We start from the raw sequence: 22,388 nt of genomic DNA, 5'->3' as shown, positions 1-22,388 counted from the left end.
TCGGTTATTACTACTTAGTTCCTGTGTGGAACTAATCGCTGATTGTTATTGTCGATCTGATGGGAATTGATCGCTGTTTTGTATCATCACTGATTCACTAACATCTTTATCGCTGTTGGTCTTCCATTCCTTGAATGTTTAAAACTTTAATCAATTGACTACCCATATCTCTGGAGCAGCTATAGTGAATATTCGTTTAGACAGATGACTATCGAGTGCCATATATTGTTCTCGCAGTAATCCCGTATTAATATTATAACTCATTGATGTTATCCAAAGGTGCTGAAGATGCATACTTGTGTAATTGATATGTTGCTTACTATCTGTTGGACGTATCCTTATTCCTCCTACAACCAGCTAGTCAATATCTCCATTGCTGACTTTATCCATAGACTCAAATGCTTTCTTGTGTAATGTCCCCTAATTAGTTACACTTTAATTTAACCTAAATTTGACCAAATCTAAAAGATAGGTAATTAAGTTTTATGGACGTACCTTTGTATACTAGCTTCTTGCAACAAAGATTAGAGAACACATGAAATAATACTTGTAAAACTGAAACATATACCAATGAAATTATATTAAATGATATCAATTCTGCTATATTAGTTACTGTTTAGAATTACAATTTGTTGGGTATAATCAGTTTATTATATAAAATTAGATTGAAAGTCAGTTACCAAATCAATGTCCTTAGCCCATTAGGGTAGGCTAGTTGGATAGGGTGTCCAAGAAACCATTCCTCCTAGGCCCAAGGGCAGATACCATATCCCCCTTGGCTCCATATGGCAGGTGTTAGGCATCCATCATGGAGTGGCGTACCCAGCGAGGTGTTCTATCGCCATTCCCCCTCATCACAACCACCTTCTCTCTTAAGCCCAAGAGTAGATGCTTCATCCCTCTTGGCTCCAAGTGGCACGTGTTAGGCATCCACTATGGAGTGGCATACTTACAAGAGAGTCCCTCTTTACAATGAACCATTTATTATATTTATTCAATCCATCACATTATGATAATCAATTACATCTGACATAATTATCATTTTATATTACATTTCAACAGTGTTGTTTATTGGATTATCATCAAAGTTTCCTGTTAGTGTTACTTTGTATCAACATAAACCACTTATTGTCATTATTTCATTATAATCAGTTTGTTGTTCCTTATATTATAAGAATTTACAGTATTACCATAATTCACGTAACCTGAATCTGATTGTATTATGTATTCCTGAGATTAGGTGCAGATATATATTTATATGTTATGCCTGGCAATACTGTTATTTTAATGCTGTTTGAATAAATAGATAAAATTTACCTTCTTAACTTAATATGATATTAGCTGTCACTGACTTGATTAAGAACATCTTAATTTATATTCATTGATGCACAGATCTGAATTTAAATATGTATATCATACTGACTGATATATACTCTAACGCTAACTCAGAAAATTCATGCTTATACGTACCTGACACTGAACTTACCCGTCTTTATCCCTGCTGGCAGACTGACTTTCTTGTTCCCCTTGTGTATTCCCCCTTATTCCCATTTGCACCGGGGGGGTATTTATCCTACCTCCCCATGTGGTGAAGAGCCACGATGGTCTCCTAATAAGCAGCACCCCCCTTTTTGAAGAGTTGCTGTCCCTCTATTTCTGACGGCTCTTTTCAAGAAGAGCATCGCTTCATATAAAACCCGATTTGGAACTATTCAAACCACCCTTTAAAGAATGGTTATCGGGCCTTGGTAAATATAGGGGTTAATTGGTTAACAGAAATAAATAAGTTTTAATACAAAGCACCATTATAATATAATGTGTATTGTTAATATAATAAAATCATTCAATATAAAATGTAAATTGATAATATAATATTATTTATTGTTAATATAATAACATCATTCAATATAAAATGTAAATTGATAATATATAATATTATTTTAATGTTAATGTGATATAAAATAATTTTGATATGTTTTTAACATATTATTTTATGTGGCAAAAACTATATTAATTATTCCTACTATAAATGTGGGGACATGACATCCTGTGAGTCGGCTATAAGCATATATTGTTGCCCACATTTATATGTGTCTTCATATCTATAATCTTTATTAATCCTAGAGTCATTTTTAATGAGACTATCTTAATTGTTTCCTTCTTCATTTGTCTTTGTAAGAGTTCATTTGTGCTTTCTATTATCTATAAAGATGATACAAGGAGCTTTCCTTTAGTTGTTTGGTTCTAGAGTTCTAGCATCTGGATGGGGACATCACATATTCAACAGAAACAGAATGACTTATCTTTACTCTTTAGTTATGTAATAACAATGGTATATTTCAAAAGATTGATTCTGGAATTGACTATGCATGCTTTCGAATCAACATTTTGGATCACACTATCCTCTTCCTCATGATATGGATCACTGAGTCTGATCCAGAACATCAATTCAAAAGCATACATGGTTGATTCCAGAGGTAATCTTCTGAATGCTATATGGACTGTGGAAAATCAGTGGCATTTAATAAAAAAATAAGCTTCTTTAATCACAATTCATAGTATATTGTATGTCAATCTAACCTGAAAAATCTGACACACACAAAGCCAGCAACTAGGGATAGAAGGCAACAAATGATGAATCTTGTTCTTCCTTTCATAAATGACTGATGAAGTGCTACTGCTTGGTCAATATTGAAATGCAAAGGTGCCAGTGCTACTGCAGATGCAAGCCCAAAATATAAAATCTGCGCAAAGTGGGGAGAAACTGCATGTGCATCTTTTGCCCCTGCATTGAAAAGCAAATCCTTATTTGAGTTAATAACCACTTTTACTTAAAATATCTCAATTCGTCATGGGCATTTAGAATTATACCACAACAATGGAAAGAAAAGTAAAACAAAAGAAAATCCCTCAGGCTTAATAAAATATAATACTCATAAGGAGACAAGGCAGGAAGCCTACCCACAACTATGCTGCCATTGTATATAACAAAAGCAGAAAATGCCATGAGAACAAGAAGAAAAGGAAAAAAGTTAGTCAAAATGCCCCATTTTTGCCACCACAAGTTGTATGCTAACACATGCAACTCCCCAACAACACCTGTTGCACAAAACAAAACCCAGTCAGATGCACAATAGAGTTGTTAAGATTTAAAGCACTAAATGATCAGCAAAACACTATAAATATGTTTGCAGAGAATTATGGAAACAGTTTCTTGTATTAGCTTACAATCAAATAAAAGAATTCAGAAAGAAAAAGATTTGCATTTTTGAAATTCCTTTTTGTTTCTCCATTACCCAGGTTTTAAAAGATGATCAGGATGGAAGGATGCCTCTTTGAATAATGTTTAATTGCAGATTTATTATATGTTCAAGATCCCTCCTGCCATAAAAAGAACCTTTTTAAGTATCCTTTGAAATATAAATTAGAGTTTAGCACCTTTAATGGCACTGTAAGCTTCTAAAGGCATTTTAAACAGAGGAGCAGTGGTAAGCATTGGTTCTCAGGCTTTCAGGTGGCAGAAAGATCACTTCTTATTTCTGAAAAATCACAACTTAAAAAAAAAACAAGTAGATCCTAAGCTTGGAGTTAGAGAAGAAAAAGAAAAAAGGAAATCATATTAGTGTCTATGGATGATGGAATTAACGATGGGATCAAAGTACAACTAGAGGAAATAAAATGAGAGAAGGTAATCCAAGAATAGGCCACTTGCTAAAACAAACTAAGTTGAAGTCTTTGAAACAGATAATGTGGCTATCTTGTAAAATATGTACATGCAACACGAGTAGGAGAGACTGATGAAAAATGTAGCCAAAACTATACTACACTAATGTGAAATAATCCAGATCCAATTTCTTTTTAGAGAGAAATGTCAAGCAGATAGGAAAGGAGATATAAACAGAAAGGAGGGCAAACAAAAATTATGCAATGAAATAAAGCAAAAAGAAACTGTGGGAAGAAATACATAAGGGTGAGCATGGTGAATTTCCACATCACATACGCCTGAAAGCATGAACCAATTTTATGTGGTTAGCTCGCAACACGAGCTAACTAAATTAACTAAAGAAGATGTGACAATTAAATCTAACATTTCCTTCAAAAAGACAATCTTCCAAAAATCAACGGTGCTTCCAAAACCAATTACAAGTGAATATTTTAACTGTAAGGTCTCACTGCATTTTATTACCAAAATAACACAATTTAAAAAAAAAAAAAAGGATTAAAAGCAATGTATGTGAGTAGCAGGATAGTAAATTATGTGAGTCCCCCCGTCCCCGAAGCCCATCCCCGCGTCCCCCCGTCTCCCCGTCCCGAACGACCATGGAACATTGGTTTATACACATATATGATATACCACACCTTCTTGGCAATGTATGTGATAGGATTAAGAAACATAAATGCAATCTCCTTGAAAATGAAGATTAATTAGGCTTCATATGATGCTACCAATGTTGAATTGTCTATCAAAGTCCAGATTTTTTTCTGATACCAATGGAAAACGAAAATCCAATAGGAATGATACTTGGAGGTGAAGGCCTGTTGATTACATGTTGGAAAGAAACAGAATGATGGCCATAATTTTACTTAACAAAAATCAAAAGTATAATCCACAAAGGTGAAATCCCATGTGATTGGCTATTGCGTTTAAATAGTGGTCCACAGTCAGAATGGTTTACTTGCTATCCAATATCTCCAGAGCTTTTATCCACTGGAGAGGATTCCAATATTGTAGTGTGTCAATGTGGTACTAAAGAGGTAGGAGGGTGATAGACAAAGATTAGGGAGTTGTTGAAGTAGAAGGACAAACATCTTTAGTGCTGAAGAAGACTTAAAGACAGTGGGAGTTCCTTAATATGGTTCTTAACCACCAAAACCTAATCCGAACTTATTAAGGATAGGTTAAAGCCTTATTCCATTATTTAATATCCTAGACCTTGGGAAATATGGCTAAATTAAAGTGATTTTTGGATCACATCAATAATATTCTAACATATCCTTCCTTGGATCCAAAAGTGGGAAGGAGATAGTTGTACCTAACATTCTCCTCTACTACAAATACTAAATGTGTCCCTCAATTTTGCGAACTTGATCCTCCAAAGAGATTTGAAAAAGCTATTTTATGTCTACTCTTACGTGAGTAGCAGGATAGTTTTATAAATTCTTTCACAGCCAAATGCTTACTGCAAAAGAAAGATCTGACCGGGTGCTCACTAAGCAGATCAAACTTCCCACAAGCTCTTGATACATAGTCTTGTCTGCAAATTACCTTCATAATCACAGGAATGTTTGAGGCCCTGTTCCACAGGTGTAGCCAATCTTTACATTCCTCCATCTCAAATCTTTTCAACAACTTACTCAGTTTTCTAAGTTGTTCTTGTCTTATCTTAACTTCAAGGTAGCAGCAAAGCAGACCCGAATTTAACATTTCAAAACCTTGTTGAAGTTCTTTCTTTCCTTCCTGATTGTATTTTTCATCATTACTTTGTGGGAATGAGATCATCAACATACACTGTAAGTATGAGCAACCAATCAAATACGCGAGGTGCCATTAAACAATCCATTTGAATCCAGTTTTCTGAAGGTATCTATCCATCTTAGCATCCCATGCTTTAGGTGCATGTTTCATGCCATAGTTCCTTGATCAGTTTGCATAAATTTCGTAATGCCCCCTTTTTGAAATAGGATTTAATAATAAATAATAATAAAATTAAAATATAAAATAATAAAAAATATAATATAATATAATTAAAATTTAATTAAGTTTATGAATGGACAAAAGGCATGAAATGAAGAGTTGTGACTCCCTCAAACATGAGATATAAAAGGGAGAAGAGTTCATTAGAAACAGGATATGGGGGAAGGAAGAAAGAATGAAGCATGTGAATCAAGAAAGATTGAATTGAAGAAAATAAGGAATTGGAAGAAAATAAGGAAGTGACTCCTTCAAAATGCAAAAAATCATGAAGGGTTGTGCTCTTTCAAAGCACGGTAATTGTGAAAGGTTGACTCTTTCAAAGGGCAGAAATGATGAAGAGTTGCACTCTTTCAAAGGGTGGTAATTGTGAAAGGTTGTGACTCTTTCAAAGGGCAGAAATGATGAAGAGTTGTATCCTTTCAAAGGGTGGTAATTGTGAAAGGATGTGACTCTTGCAAAGGGCAGACATGATGAAGAGGTATAACTTCTCCATCACATTGGAAGATATAAAGGAGAGAATATTTCATTTAAGGAGGAAATCCAAGGGAGATCTATTTGGAAAATAATTTATTATTCTCAAAAGGCAACAATGAAGTGTGGTGACTCAATCCTTATGAAAGGTGGTGACCCTTTCGCCAATAAAGTATAAAAGGGAAATCATTCCAAGCAATCAAGGATCAATTATCAATCATCTCTCATGAATCCAAAAAACCATTCATCAATTACCAAATCAAGCAAACAATCAATCAGCTAAATCATTCTATCAAATCAGCATTCATTCAATCATCATTCACCAATATGTCAAAAACCAGCATTCATTACATCATCACTCATCAATCATCTAATCAACAATCACTTAATCATCACTCGCCAATTCCTCAAATCATACAATCAAAGGAATTCATTCAACAACACTCCATCAATCAAGTGAAATCAAATAATCAAGTTTGAATTGGAGAAGAATTCAGAAATAACCTGAGTTAGTGTTGTGACGTATTCAGACATCGCCCCATTGCAACTGGGGACCCCTACTTTTTTTTGCTTTCTGGGGTTCGCCTTCTAGGTGTTTAGGGTTCGTTTGTTAGCCTTTGCATTTTGAGTGTTGCCAAGGGATCAATAGGATGGTAGGCTTTGCTTGAGTGAGGTGAGTCTTTGGGGCCCCAGAATTAGGGTTTCTTTGAGAGTCTTCCTTAGGGCCTAGTTTTGCTCTTGTTGCTAATTGCGTCTTGCTTGGTGAGTGAGTATCATCCTTGAAGGTCTGAGTTAGGTCGAGTTGGTGAGTGATGAAGTCTGGAATGTCATACTGATCTTCAAATGCCCTGAAATTTGGCTAAGTCTGGAATGCCCTGAAATTTGGCTAAGTCTGGAATGTCCTGATCCTAAAATTTGACTAAGTCTGGAAAACTGAAGAATCCTCCAAATACTAGATTTTGCAATATAACTCTGGGAGGTCCGAAACCACTCTCAAACATCCTGAAAGTATATATGGAATATAACTTAAAGTATAAGTGACTTAAATGTTATATTCCATAAAATGATCCTGAGAGAGAGTTCAAAATGTCAAATTTCGCTCCTGACCCTTCCAAAGGGTCCAAAGCAAATTTCGCTCCTGACCCTTCCAAAGGGTCCAGAGCGAAATTCTCCATAAGACATTCTACTTTGACCAAAACCTAGAACTAACGCATTCCTAGGCTTGAATGAAGGCAAAAGCACTTGTTTGAATGAAGAAATGCGAAAAAATGAAGTCAGGATCATGGCCTAAGGTGATTTTCGCTCCTGACCCTTCCAAAGGGTCCAGAGCGAAATTCATATTTCCTTTATTTTTCTCCTTAGCTTGACCAAGTTTGTAGACTTTTGAGGCATAATTGAGAAGGTTTGATGCAACTTTGCCTTGGAGAAGAGATTTTAGACCTTGGGATGATGGATTCTAGCCTGGGAGAGGAATTTCGCTCCTGACCCTTCCAAAGGGTCCAGAGTGAAAATCCTTATAACCCTCATTTTCCTTCCTTGTTTTGGATGGGCGTTGGTTTATTAGGCATTTTGTGTGAGTCTTGATGTGTTCTTGCCTTGAGAAGTGTTTTGAAAAGTGAAGATCTTGTCCAAAAATAGGAATTTTGCTCCTGACCCTTCCAAAGGGTCCAGAGCGAAATTCTTCATAAGCCTCATTTGCTCCCTTGTTTTGGATACCAACCTTGTTCCATGGGCGAATTTGGGAAGGAAATAATAGGTCTCTGCCTTTTGAGGTGATGGAACGTAAAAATGTGAAGGATTTTGGCCAGGATTAGGAATTTCGCTCCTGACCCTTCCAAAGGGTCCAGAGCGAAATTCACTATAATCCTCATTTGCTACCTTGAATGGGCTTAAAACCTGGTTCCTCACGTGGAAAACAATCTATATTTGCCTCCAAGAGAAGCTTGAAGTTTGAAAAATGAGCAATTAAAGCCTAAATCAAGATTTTCGCTCCTAACCCTTCCAAAGGGTCCAGAGCGAAAATCAACCTAAGACTCATTTCTTGCCTTATTTGACCAAATTTTGATTTGCAAGGCATTTTGAAGGGAAGAGTAGACATGTTTGGACATTGGAAATGTTTTGAAAAAATGAAGGATTCTAGCCAAGAAGGTGAATTTCACTCCTGACCTTTCCAAAGGGTCCAGAGCGAAATTCCTTGCAAGCCTATTCTTTTGACCTTGTTTTGGCTTAAGACCTTATCCCTTGGGTGAAGGATGATGTTTAGTTACCTCTTGAGGTGATTTTGAGTTGGAAAAAGGAAGAATCAAGCCCAAATCATGATTTTCGCTCCTGACCCTTCCAAAGGGTCCAGAGCGAAAATCCTCCTAGACCTCATTTCCTTCCCTATTTGACCAAATTGTGATGTCCAAAGCATGTTGAAAGGGGAAATGGACATGATCTTGCCTTTGAGAGTGTTTGGAAGTTGTGAAAATGAAGGATTTTAGCCAGGAAAGGAAATTTCGCTCCTGACCCTTCCAAAGGGTCCAGAGTGAAATTCCTTATAAGCCTACTTTTTGGCCTTCCTTGAACATGAAACCTTGTTCCTAGGGCAATGAAGGATGAGATTCTACCTTGCAAAGAAGTTTCAAGTTGAAAGAATGATGATTTTGGGTCAAGAATGAGATTTTCGCTCCTGACCCTTCCAAAGGGTCCAGAGCGAATTTTCTCAAAACCTCTCTTTGCTATCAACTTTTTGCTAGATCAAGTGTGGACTAAGGTAAAATCAAGGAGAAGTTGCCCCTAAGAGTGACTTTAAGTTGCTAGAAACCATGAAAGATGAAGGAACTGAGCCTAAAAATGAAATTCACTCCTGACCCTTCCAAAGGGTCCAGAGCGAAAATCCTAAAATCTACCTATTCCTTTCAAATTTGTGCTAAGCTATGCCTAGACCAAGGTAAAAGATGCCCTTGTGATTGCCCTTAAGTCGATGGTTGTCTCCAGAAGTAATGATTTTAGGCCAGAAGAGGAAATTCGCTCCTGACCCTTCCAAAGGGTCCAGGGCGAAAATCCTTCAATCACCTATTTTGCCTTGCAAAATCAAGATAAACTTGGGTTGGATGAGAGAAGAAAAGTGTTTCCTTGCCTTGTGAGGTGGATTGAAGTTGAAATGATGAAAAAATGAGCTACAAACAAGAAATTCGCTCCTGACCCTTCCAAAGGGTCCAGAGCGAAAAACACTAAAACCATCATTTTCTCTAAATTTTGTGCTGAGTCAGGCCTGGATTAGGTTGAGAAAAGCTATTTGGAATGCCTTGGAAAGATGTTTGACCTTCAAAAATCTGAATTTTGAGCTAAAGTTGGAATTTCGCTCCTGACCCTTCCAAAGGGTCCAGGGCGAAATTCTTATAGGGTCTGTTCCTGGAGAAAATCTTGGGCAAGTTTCATGTTAATATCTTTTTGTTGATGATTTAAGTTGAAAATGCTATGTTGAAATGAATTTATCATGTGTCCTTAATCATCTTTTGGTTTGTTTTGGCAAATGAAAGAAGACCAGGCCAGGACAAAGACGACCTTCTCCAGCCCAGCATCAACAAGGACGACCTTCTCCAGCCCAGCCTCATCAAGGACGACCTCTTCCAATCCAACATTTGAAGGAAAGACAAGGTGGCATCCCAGTCATCACTCCTCCAGTCGGGTTGGTCCACTTCAGCATGTCCAGATTCAATGTACCTGACTCATCAAAGATGGCACTAACTTCAATGTACCTACCCCGGCTATCCATTGGTCGAATATTCCAAAGAAGACGTGTCCAAATAATGCAATTATTTCATTGGTCAGAATTAAGTTTGTTGTAACAAACACTAATTAGGGTTTCATTGTAAAATCTCGGCCATTGATCTCAAAGTGATCGGAGCCATTGAATTGTATTGAGGGCGCTATATAAGCCATGGCTCCTCATTTGTAAAGGAATAGTTAGTCAATAATAGCTAATAGTTAATAGTTAGTAATAGAGGCCAAAATAGTAGAATAGCAATTAGAGTAGATTAAGAAGAGAAGGCAAGACATTGTTGCCTTAATTGTAAAGACTTCTTTTCATCGAAGATATGGTGGAATATGTTGTTTCTTTGCAATATGCATGGTCTCTTGTTGAATCTTCATTTTTGATGATAGATGATTAAATTGAGTGAAGAAAATTGTTGAATGCACCTGTGTGGAATCTATCTAGTCCATGCCACTAGCCTCTTACTAATGGTAAGTGCGCTCTGCGTGGTCAACTGGCATAAAATGAGCTTAATCTTAAGTCGTTACACGTCTATTGTTCATGCATTATCTTGAATGGTGATCATAGTCAGATGGTGTACGATTTGAACATATTGGAAGCATCCCTTAGAAGATCGCACTGAGTTGGTGTTGAATTGTTCAACCTAATGGTGAGACCCAGCCCAGTAGGACTCCATCTAGTCATTCATCCATTTTCTCGCATTCTAGGTAGTAGAGTAGACGTCCTGAACCCTGCATCTTTTGTCATTTGTTTGTCTTCCAGTTAGTTAATAGAACTTGTGATTCCAGCAAATCAGACGTTTAGATCATTGAGTGTAAGTCCCCTTGTGATTCCAGCAAAATCACATCATACCGCGAAGAGCTTATCCACGAGTAGAGATCCTACAAAGCAGAACCTTGGAGTTGCCTCGACTGATCCTTCGGCGAGATCTTCAGCAGTCGGGAACTTTGTTCAAGAGAGGATAAGGTACCTTTTAGGTATTTTATTCTGTGTTTGGTCGTGTACAAAATACACATCAACAATTAGAAATTAAAAAAAATAGTCTATAATAATAAGGAAATAATTGGTATGCAAGTATTATTGTGTTTATCTCAACATAAATCTGATAGGAAGATGCAGCAGTTCAGTCTTCCCTAATCAAGTATGCCACCTCGAGATGGATGGACTGAAGGCCCTGCCATACTTGTGGGCCAAGGGGCCAAATGGATTGCAGGTTCATTCCGTGCCCTTGGGCTTGGTTGAGGAAGATAGTCTCCTGATGTCCTATCAAGAAATACAGGATTAGTAGTTATTTACCAAATTTCCATCAGCAATCAAGTTTGGAATCAATATGAAATGTCTGATAGGAAGATGCAACAGTACCGGTCTTTCCTCATCAAGTACGCCAACCCCAAGATGGATGGACTGGAGGTCCTGTAATACTTTTGGGCCAAGGGGACGAATGACTTGGAGACTCATTCCATGCCCTTGGGTTTGGTTGAGGGGGATAGTCTCCTAGCGTCCTATCAATCTTTTCCATAGGATTCCTAATACGGTTGACAATGACAATAAGCTATGAAATAGATATGATTTTAGGATACTTTGATTTTAATAGAGATTACTTGTATATGATCATAGATTCTTGGTATTAATGCTTTGATGTTAATTAATATTGTTTATTAGATTACATTAGGATTTCTCTAAAATGGCATCAAATTTATGTATTTTATCACAAAATCCTATTTGTAAATAAATTGCATTTGTTGGAATTGTTATTTTTTGGCAAAAAGCAGGTATATCCCAAAAGGGGATGAAACAAATTTTCTGCTGTTCTTGTAACATCAAATCCCTCCAGCAATTTACAGCCCAGATGAGCAGTTAGGACAAGCACTACTCATATTCTATGTCCTTCTGTTAAGGGTAGCCCTTAACAACCCACTATGTTTTATACATGTTGATTGATCCATCTACTTCGTATTTAACTCTTTAAGGGTACACCTATTTAACTCGAGACTCTTTGGTCTGGATTCATAATATGATATTCTATATTCTTTTGGAGAAAAACACCTCTCTCTGTTTTGAATTCTTTTCTTTCTAAGTCGAAAAGGAAATTTGAATAGAAAAATGGCATCCAACCTACCTTGTTTTTGTCTTTAAGTATTGCTTTCACATGGAGATTGCTAAACCATGATTGCACAATAAATAACACTAAATAAAGTATTGCATTCTTGTAAAATGTCCCTATTGGAAACTAAACCCCCAACAACTAACATAAACCTAAGATCACTAAGTCGCTAAGGCGACTTCATTACAAAATATAAAACTTAATTTCCAAGACCCCCTCTTAAGGTTTACAATAGAAACAAACAGAACATGCCAACCAATCATAACATCATATTCTTCAAAGACTTCGCTTTGAAAGCAATTTTTGAACTAGGTAGAACTCCATCAAGCTGCCTTGTAACCCTTGTAAAGGTGTAGATCCCAAGCTGAATTCCCAAGTTTTTGGATTAACACCTCCAAAACTCCCAAAACATAGATCTCTCAAATTATTGAACAACAATCCTGTTGATGGTGTTTTTACGCACTATGCAACACAAAATAAAATACTAAGTATTCTATGCTCTCTTGAACAAAGACTCCCCAAATGCTAAGCTGCATGATCAAATGGGACAACTCCAAGGTTCCAAATGCCAGGTCTTGACGTGCTCTTGGATAGACTCAATTGTATATGATGTGATATTTGCTGGAATCACAAGGTGGACTTAAGTTAAATACTTGAATGCTTGAATGTCGATGGAATGTGGGATTTCACTCGATTTGAAAAAAGGAAAAAAGGATAGGGTTGAGAAAGCTAATCTAACTTCTAGGAATGTAAGAGCAATGGTCAATCTTTGATGAAATTCAACTAAGCTTTGCTTTGACATGCAGCGAACATCTCCACAAGGCTAGTGCGATCTTCTAAGGATAGCTTTAAAATTTTCAAATCACCACTACAAGCATAGACACCATCAAGTTGATGCATATCAATGAAGGAGTGATAATTGCAGTTAAGCTTGGCTAAGATAGATCCAATTGACTATGCAAGACATTTTACCATCGGCGAGGTGTTAATAATATGGATGTACGAATTTCACTATTGATCATACACAAAGTTCTTCCATTCATCTAAATAACATGAAATCAAATTGAGAAGTAGAGACCATGCAAATTGTTGAATCAACATATGAATTTCACCATATCTTCAATGAAGTTTACATGCTTCTTGCAACAATATCTTGGCAACAATCTTTGCCTTTTCTTCCTACTCTACTCTAACTATTTGCTTGCTACTGATCTACTCTTGCACTACTAACTATTATCTATTCACTATTAACCTTTATAAATGAAAGAGTGGAGCCTTATATAGTGCTCTCATTACAATTGAGTGGCTCAGGTTGATTCACAATCAATGGCCAAGATTGAAAGATAGAAACCCTAATTAGGGTTTGTTAAACCCATTGCAAAGCATTCTTGACCAATGATAAGATGACATTAAGATGGGACACATGTCCTCCTTTGAACATTTGACCAATAGATGACGATGGTAGGTGCATCGAACCTTGTGCCCACATGTGGTAGTTATCTTCTTTGTTGGATGAGTTAGGTACATTGAATCTAGATGCCTTGTCTTGAAATAATGTGATTGGATAAGTGATGATTGAGCGCCACCTCTGTTTGCTTGATCTTTGTAACTCATCACAAGTTGTAAATAAATGAGGCATATCTCTTGATACTCAACATTTCCAAGCTCGATCAATGAATGAGACGATGGTAGGAGACATTCCCAAATTGCATCATCTTCTAACTTTGATTAACTCTTCTGAAACAATCTCCTGTCTTGATCACTCTTGTCTTGGAGCTCCCATCTAGCTATACTAGTAACGATTCTTGGATTTCCAAAGGAAATTCAAGATTGTGAAAAATTTCTTCCTTGAGTATTTTATGTTGATCGCTACTCTTTGCCTTGTAGTGCTTGATTGACAAATATGCAACCTGAACCTTGATTCGCCTCCCTGGACTTGACTTGAAGCCTTAACCTTGATAAGGTTTGGTGCGATAGAAGCCTTCTTTGTTTGAAACCTTGAGCCTCTCCTCCTAGGTATTGTTGAGCTCCTTGTAGATCTTCATGTTGAGGTCTCTAGTACCTTGAAGTGTGAATGTCGTCCACCTTCACATCGTTATCCTCTTGTATCCACTTCCTTGAATCACCATGAGCTGATCCCTTATATGTCTTAAATCACCTTCAAATGATGAAGTTCTTCCTTTATATCTTATGATTGCTTGCATCCAGCTACTTCACTCTCTTTATCAGCCACCTGCAACACAAACAGAGATGCAATCAAACACAGTAGATATACTGATTTCACACATTTCCTAATCAGATATAAATGCTAAAACAGTGTAAAATGATGTTCTAAGCACTGTTCTTATGTCTTAATCTTATCACTTCATGTCTGATTTTCATTCTAGGACTAATTTCTTTCTCCTTTGATGCAAATTAGGAAGAGCAAATCTGAGTTTGATTTGAACTGATTTTGCCTTCCTACGTGGACCTTTGCAAATCATATTGATTCAAATCGCATTTCTTTAATACTAAAATGTTGTCTTGTCATTGCCAAGAGGGGTCTTAAATCCTTAAGTCACACTTTCCCCTGAGGTAGGGATGAACTGATGTCTTAAGTCGCACATTTGCTTGATGTAAGGACGCCTTGATGTCTTAAGTCGCACTTTTCCTTGATCAAGGGACGCCTTGATGTCTCTTAAGTCACTGATTTCATTGGTCGCACATTTTATTGATCAAAGGACACCCTAATGTTTTATGTCGCTGATTGACTCAATCAAGGGACACCTCCATCCTTATGTTGCTCTTTTGCTTGGACAAGGGACGCCTTCATCCCTTATGTTGCTCTTTTACCTTGCCTAAGGACGGGTTCATTGCTGATGTTGCTTATTTGCATGGCCAAGGGACAGATTTATTTTCTTAAGTCGCTGATTTGGCTAGGCAAAGGACATAGCACAAGGCTTAGTCGGTGTTTTAAAACGGTCAAGGGAGATCGCACATATCCTTAATTTGCTGATTTGGCTGGACATTGGAAGTGTCGATGTCGGTGCAGTTGAATGGTCAAAGGAAGTGTTGGTTCGCTCCTTATAGGAAATCACAAGGCTAGTGAAGTGGCATTGTGAATGCCTTTAAAACTTTTTACTCTCTATTCTAAAGTTTTGGTGGGGCCCAAACATGCTACACAATAGTGAAGGGAGGAGTATAGGGAATCCAATGGAAGGGAATGAGTATGAGGGGATGTCGTGACAAGAAAGGATGAGGAGATGTGGTAAGGAGAAGCCACAGGGGTAGGAAGGAAGGGATACGGGGGATGGGATAAGTGTCGCGATGGGGTAGGAGTTAGGAAAAAGAAAGTTTAGGGAAGGTGATGAAGAAGGTGTCGGGTAATAGGGAGGCATAAGGGATAAAGGGAGGTTGTGGCAAGGAGGGGTATTGGGCTGTAAGCTAGGATAAGATCAAGTTATGAAAGGGTAGCAAGGAAGGTGGGTTAGGATAGGATAGGGGTAGGAGGTAGGGTGGTGAAGGAGTGTGGGTAGTGGATGGGTAGGCTAAGGGGTGTGAGATGTGGGTTAGAGAATGGGGAGGTTAGAAAGTGGGGGTGATGGAAGGAAGGAAGTGAGGGTGGATGAAGTTAGGAAATGGTGGAGGTGATAAAGGAAGAAAGGTGAAGGAAGATGGAGGGATAAGGGATGGAAGATAGAGGATGAAAGAAGGATGGGTAGAAGGTGAAGGGTAAGAAAGGAAAGAAAGGGTAGATGAAGTTAGAATGGACGGATAGGGGGAAGGAAGAGAATATGGATGTTTACCCTCTAGGCGAACAATTTAAGACATACAGATAGAATACTTAACGAGAAACAGTAATGTCATAGATACCAGATAATAATATTAAGCCAACAGAAAAGATACCATTTCCATTCATAATCGCGTTACTGACAAGTTACAGTACATGGTATATAAAGGTATCGAGGGGGTGCGAGGGACAACCATCGCACCCATAACTACCAACCCTCGGTTACATTACTAACAAAGTACTTCCTAATTAATTATAATTTATTCCTGTACATACAATATTACCGCCAACATCATCCCCCCAAAAAAACAAAGTTGTCTCCTGACGACTGAAAAACAAAATGGGATGATTAACAACAAAGAATTCAAGACTGAGAATGGGGTGGAGGAAGCGTCCCTGGTGAGGAGGGTGTCGATGCGCAGGGTGCGGCTGCCAAGCATGTCCGTAACTCATAGACCTGCTCAGTCCTTAGCTTCAAGTCCCGCTCTTCAAAACCATCTAGCGCTCCATAGTTGTTTTCACCATCATCGCCGCCTCCAAGACCTCTTTATCCTTCTACTCCACCATCTCTAAGGCAGTACCCAGGCAGCTCTACAACATAGCCCTGTCCTCGCGGGCTTCCTCCAACCGTACCCCCAAGGCATCCCTCGCCGACCTCTCCTCGGCCAGCACTGCTTCCAAGGTAGCGCGTTTTGCATCCCATGAGGCCTTCTCCCGAGCCAATTGCTCCCTGTGCGACTCCTCCAATTGCTGGAGTCAAGCAGCCAACTCTTCCCATGCCAGCACGGCCTCCTGGCGCTAGGTCTCGATACCCTGAGCAATATATTGTGTCCTCTACAACTCATAGTAGGTCTCCCGGAAGACCTGCTCTATCCTCCGCAACAGTGACTATCTACTGGTCTCGCCCACCTGCTCCTGGAGGCCCCAATCCTCCAACATCTACAAGGTCTCCGTAGTAGGCCACCCTCTAGACTCAAAACACTACGCAAAGTGTGTCGTGCACCTACCCCTCATAAACCCCAGCAGTTGCTCCAACTTTCCATCTGTCTGGGCATCTCCCTGAGACCTGGCAGAGGCTACCATCCTCTAGGCTCCGACAGCCATGTCCGCAAGAAACTGCTCCAATTCCCTATCACCCTCCACTCTCAGAGATGCTAGGACACCGTGCTCCTGGGCATTCTCGTGAGGGCTCTGCAATGGCTCGTCATGAGGGGGGCTTTGGATCAACTCCTCCTCCTGCCTGGGACTTAGCACCAACTCACAAATGGGTGAGTGGTCTCTCTGTACAATCCGTGAAGTCTTCAGTGAACTATCTCCAACCAAATCCACAATCTCATGAGGGCTCGGCTCACGCCGTGGGGAGAGGACCACTGCTCCAACCGGTGCTACTAGTGCCATCTTGTACCGACTCAGCCAAGCACTCATATCCGTCAGAGAAGGCGTACCACTCCCTCCATAATGCTTTGATGGTATCGCAGCCTCCCTACCAACTGTCCCGCCACTGGTCCCAGACTCTACTGTTGTCATGGGACTCCTAACGCCAACCACCTGAGGCTCTGGTAAGGCTACCAATGTTGCAACCACATGTGGGGGAATCATAATCACTGGTGCCCCGCCTTGCCCAAAACCAGGAATCGGCACTACCAATACTGCCGCTCCAAGCAGAGTCCGAGTGGCACCTGCTGAGGCCGTCTGCTAGGATAACTCACCCGAGGGCCATGTGGCTACCGCTGCTAGAACAACTACGAGAGGTGGAGGTGTGGCTGTTTGCACAACTGCAGAAGATGTTGCCCTCGTCTCCTCCTCCACCTGTTGTCCGCCTCTTACCACCATTCTGAAACTACTCTCGGTGGCTTGTGATGTATCCCCGGAGTCCTCCTCTGCACTGGCCTCCTCACTCGGGTCACTAGGCTCAGACTCTGACTCTGTCTCAGACTCAGACACCACCACCCGCCGCTTCCGTTTCTTGCCTGATTGTGTATCTTCACTGGGTGCCATGATATCCAAATGAACCCAATAGAATATAGGCGGCTGCCCAAGGTGTACACAGCCTTGTGGTGCCAAGTGTTGTGTGTTCGATGAACCCTGAAGGCATACCACATCCAAGAAGAGTCCAATGGCATGGTAGGGCATGTAGAAGTTTCTATGCTGGAGGGTCATAAATTTCTCCATCCTATCCACCAATACTAATGCCCAGTCGTATACCACGCCATTGCGGATGCCATTCATCAACACCACCTACGCCATGGCAATGTCTGAAGCCCTATTGGCTCCCATCAAGCATCTCTTCAACACATCTAGAAGGCACCGCCATACCCCCTCTCTCAAAAACGACTTCTTCAGACCTCTTCCCTTGCTGGCATGTTGGAGACTATCCAGCTCGGCTTGTGTGAGGTCATCACGGCACATCAACTTGAGAAGTTTATCCTTTAAATCTGGGAATATTTTCTGCCCCTTATCCACTTTCTTTCCCTACGCTCCTGGAATACCAAAAACCCTCGTAAACTCTGTGGAAGCGAAGGACACTATAACCTGGTGGTTCTCATAATCGAATACGGACTATCGCTTGTGTGGGTCATAGGCACCAATCATGGCCCGCAGCACAACCTCAAAATCCTTAATGCAAAAGATGGGCATCTGGATGGCCCACTGTACATGTGCATGTCGTAGTTGTGCCTTCACAAGATCATCATGCGGGGTCTCATTCCACCATTTCCTACAATCTGCTCCACTCAAACCCTCGAAGGTAATGGTGTCCATGGTCACATCATTCTTCGCTGCCATCTGCTGCTACACTTTGGGTTGCACCTTTTTACCTTTGCTTTTGCTACTGTCAACCATGCCGCCCCTGACTTTCACACTGGAAGGCAGAATCCAAATAGCTTTCTTGTTGGTAGAGGTTGATGGCACTATAGCAAGTAACTGCCGCAACTGTCTTTGCCAATTCTTTCCACCACTAGGGTCGATTAAATGATTTGACTTTTGTCTTTTTTGCCCTTTAAATATTAAAAAAATAGGGTTAGGGTAACAAAATTCTGCACATGCTTACTCTCCTCCAAACGTGGGACCCTTCCTCGGATGACCAAGCACTTCCGCCCGTTAGCGAATTCCTACTAGCGACGACTTTATTGTTTGTCCTCTCCTTTCCGCGGTATGGTTCCATCTTTAAATGCCTTCCCTCGCCGTACGGTACCGTAGAGACAATACGATGGCGGTTGTGTCCCTCCAAATGCCCGTCATACGGTGTATGGTATTTGTTATTTTTCCTCTGCAAGGGCGGTGATTCTGGTGATTCTGTCGCAACCATAGCACTCCCCCCTATACCGTACAAACAACTCTTTATACCGTACAGCCACCATTTCAGGGAGTATAGACCGTACGGATCTTTTTCCCTTCTCGCCAAACATGGAATGCATACCATGCACCGATATTTTTCCCCTGTCGTACGGCTGGTTTCAATGACGAATGCTCTCCTTCCGACCGTACAGTGCATATATCGTACGGCCACTTCTTCCTTTCAGCAATTTCCATCTCACCGTACGGCAATTATGTACCGTACGGTGGGGTCAGTATAATTCGTACGGTTTTTTGGGGGGGGGTTTTTATTTATTTTTTTAATAAAATTCTGATTAATTTTACCTAATTCTGCCCTTGAGATGATTCCGAGTCAGTCCTCCATCTGCGCTCATGATATGGTTTTAGTTTTGACCTGTTAACGCTGTCTGGAACCTCCCGTCCATCCAATGTCCACAACTTGACTGATTCGTTCTCGGCCACCTCTCGAACTTTATATGGTCCTAACCATCTTACCTTGAATTTGCCCAGTTTAATCTCATTGCGCCCATTATATTTCAGTACCAGTTGGCCCAGGGCGAACCTCATTCGTTTTAAGTGCTTGTTGTGCCACAACTTCCTCCTTTGTTGGGCTGCCTCCGTAGCCCACTGGGCCATCATTCTTTTCTCATCCAACTTGTTCAAGACATACAACCTCTCTCTCAGGCTCTCCATATCCCCTAGTCTGTTTTCAATGGCAATGCGAAGGCTTGGCACCATGAATTCCGCTGGCACAACCGCTTCATGTCCATACATGAGTTGGAATGGCGTCTGTCCTGTGGTCACCTTGTAGGTGGTGCGGTAGGCCACAAGACCGAAGGTAATTTTTCTTCCCAATCTTCTCCCTCAACACCACAAGACTTGTAAATCACTCCAACAAGAATCTTCTTGGTAACGTCCGCCTGTCCATTAGCACGAGGGTAATAAGGGTTGGACAATGAATGAAAAATTTTGAATTCAATAGTAAAGAGCTTGATGACATGGTTCACAAAATGTCCACCCCGGTCACTGGTCAACTATATGGGGATGCCACACCGTGTAATGATCTGCTCATAAATGAATCTTGTCGTACTTACGGCCGAGTTATCAGGCAGGGCCCACGCTTCAACCCATTTGGTTAAATATTTTGTGGCTACCACAATGTAGCAGCACCTCTTGGCACGGCTGGCCTTGAGTGGCCCAATAAAATCTAGCCCCCAGTGCTCGAATAGTTCCTGAGCATGCAAAGGGTTGAGGGGCATGAAATCCCTCTTCAGCAGCTTCCCGACTCTCTGGCACGTATCACAACCTACTACCCATTCTCTAGCATCATTATACAATGTGGGCCACCATAGGCCCGCCAGTAGCACCTTTCTTGCCGTAGTGTCGGGTCCCATATGACCTCCCGCGGGCCCCTCATGTGCCTCCCTCAGAACGCTTGGCACCTCTTCCTCCATCACACACCAATGCAACACCTGGTCAGGCCCCATTTTATACAACGATCCATTAATCAACTGAAATGTGCGACTTCTCAACACCAGTTTCCTCTGTTCTCCAGGTGGCATACCTTGCGGGAACACGAAGGTGGAGAGATATTCCCGATGGCAGTATACCATGATGGTAGTACTGCGATCTTGAACAGGTGAGCATCCGAAAATTCATCATTAACCCCCTCTAGCGGCTCTCCTGACCTTATCCTGGATAATTGGTCAGCTATCACATGGCTTTTACCCGGTCTTACAATACTGGTAAATGTAAACTCCTACAGCAGGAGTAGCCATCTGTTGATCCTTCCCTGAATGATTGGTTTATTGACCAGATACATAAGCGCCTGGTGATCCACGTAAAACGTGAACGGCGTCGCCAAAAGATAATGTCTGAATTTTTGCACAGCATAGACTATTCCTAGGGCTTCTCGCTCCATTGTACTAAAATTCTTTTCGGCCTTAAACAGTAATCTACTCGCAAAGTAGATTGGATGGTCCAATCCATGGTCACCCACTTGAGCTAATGTGGCACCAATTGCGAAATTAGATGCATCTACATGGACATGGAACTCCCTGTCCCAATTCGGATATGCGAGGATGGGGGCCACCACCAGCCTGGTTTTCAACTCTTCAAACGCTTTGCCTTCTGAAGTCCCCCACATGTACGACTCACCCTTCCGAGTTAGTTTATCCAAGGGGTAGGATATATCAGCAAAATTCTTTATAAACCTTCTATAGTAACCAATGTGACCCAAGAAGGATTTTACCCCTGTGATATCTGTGGGTGACTCCATCTCCACGATCACCCGAATCTTATCAGGGTCTGTTTTTAGCCCTTCTTTACAAACAATGTGCCCCAGCAGTTTGCCTTGCAGCACCATAAATCTGCACTTCTTAGGGTTGAGTGCCAACCTTGCCCTCCGGCATCTCTCCATGCATTCCCTTAGGGCTACCAGATGTGTGTCTTTCCCGCTGTAAATCGACCAATCGTCAAGGAAAGCCTTAAAGTTTCCTACAGACATCTTATCAAAGATGTGCAAGATGATCCTCTGAAAAGTTGCAGGCGCGTTGCATAGACCGAATGGCATCCGGTTATTTGCGTACACACCGTCCTCCACCACGAAGGTGGTCTTGAGCTTATCCTCCTCGGCGATGGATATCTAATTGTATCCTAAAAACCTGTCCATGAAGGAATACATTTTGTGGCCGGCTACCTCTTCCAGTATGCTATCCGTGAAAGGAATAGGAAAAGGGTCCTTTATGGTGACTACATTCAGGCACCGAAAGTCGACACAGATCCAGATTTGATTAGCCTCTTTCTTTAAGGAAATAACAATTGGAGACACCCATTCACTGGTCTAGACCCAAAAAAATGATGCCAACGTCTAGCATTTTTTCTATTTCCTCATTCACTCTTGCGGCATAGTTTATGTTCATCCGGTATAGCCTCTTCCGCAACGGTTGGGCTCAAGGTACCAGTTGAATGCGATGTACACACATCTCACGGGGCACTCCTTTTAGATCTTTATATGTCCAGGCGAAAACATCCTTATACTCCAAAAAGATTTTGACAGTTGTTGCCTTCAACACAGGATCCCAATCGTCCCCGACCAAAATGTTTTTAGGGGCTTCCTCTGTTCCCAGATTGGTCACCTTTAACTTGGACTCCTCATGCTTGATAGGTTTGTCCTTCTCAAATTGATGCATCGGAGCTTCATCCACTCGGGCCTCCCCTTCTTTGTATTCTCCATACTCAGGTGGAAACACAGCTTTCTCCTTCGATTCCTCTA

At 40.7% G+C, this 22,388-nt stretch overlaps 1 protein-coding gene across 3 annotated transcripts in view; it reads right to left on the bottom strand.

Annotated features, from left to right (window-relative positions):
* LOC131070621 (dol-P-Glc:Glc(2)Man(9)GlcNAc(2)-PP-Dol alpha-1,2-glucosyltransferase) overlaps positions 1-22,388 on the bottom strand; it is a 72,146-nt gene that overhangs the window by 24,069 nt on the left and 25,689 nt on the right. For all 3 annotated transcript variants that reach the window (XM_058006203.2, XM_058006201.2, XM_058006202.2), the window contains exons 6-7: positions 2,962-3,099; positions 2,581-2,785 (exon numbers count right to left, since the gene is read on the bottom strand). In XM_058006203.2, the coding sequence (XP_057862186.2) occupies positions 2,581-2,785; positions 2,962-3,099 (343 nt within the window). The remainder of the gene's footprint in view (positions 1-2,580; positions 2,786-2,961; positions 3,100-22,388) is intronic.

Source organism: Cryptomeria japonica, chromosome 1 (genome assembly GCF_030272615.1).
Source record: "Cryptomeria japonica chromosome 1, Sugi_1.0, whole genome shotgun sequence".
NCBI lineage: Eukaryota > Viridiplantae > Streptophyta > Pinopsida > Cupressales > Cupressaceae > Cryptomeria > Cryptomeria japonica.
Note: the sequence above shows the minus strand (reverse complement) of the source record. Positions and strands in the feature narration are given on the sequence as shown.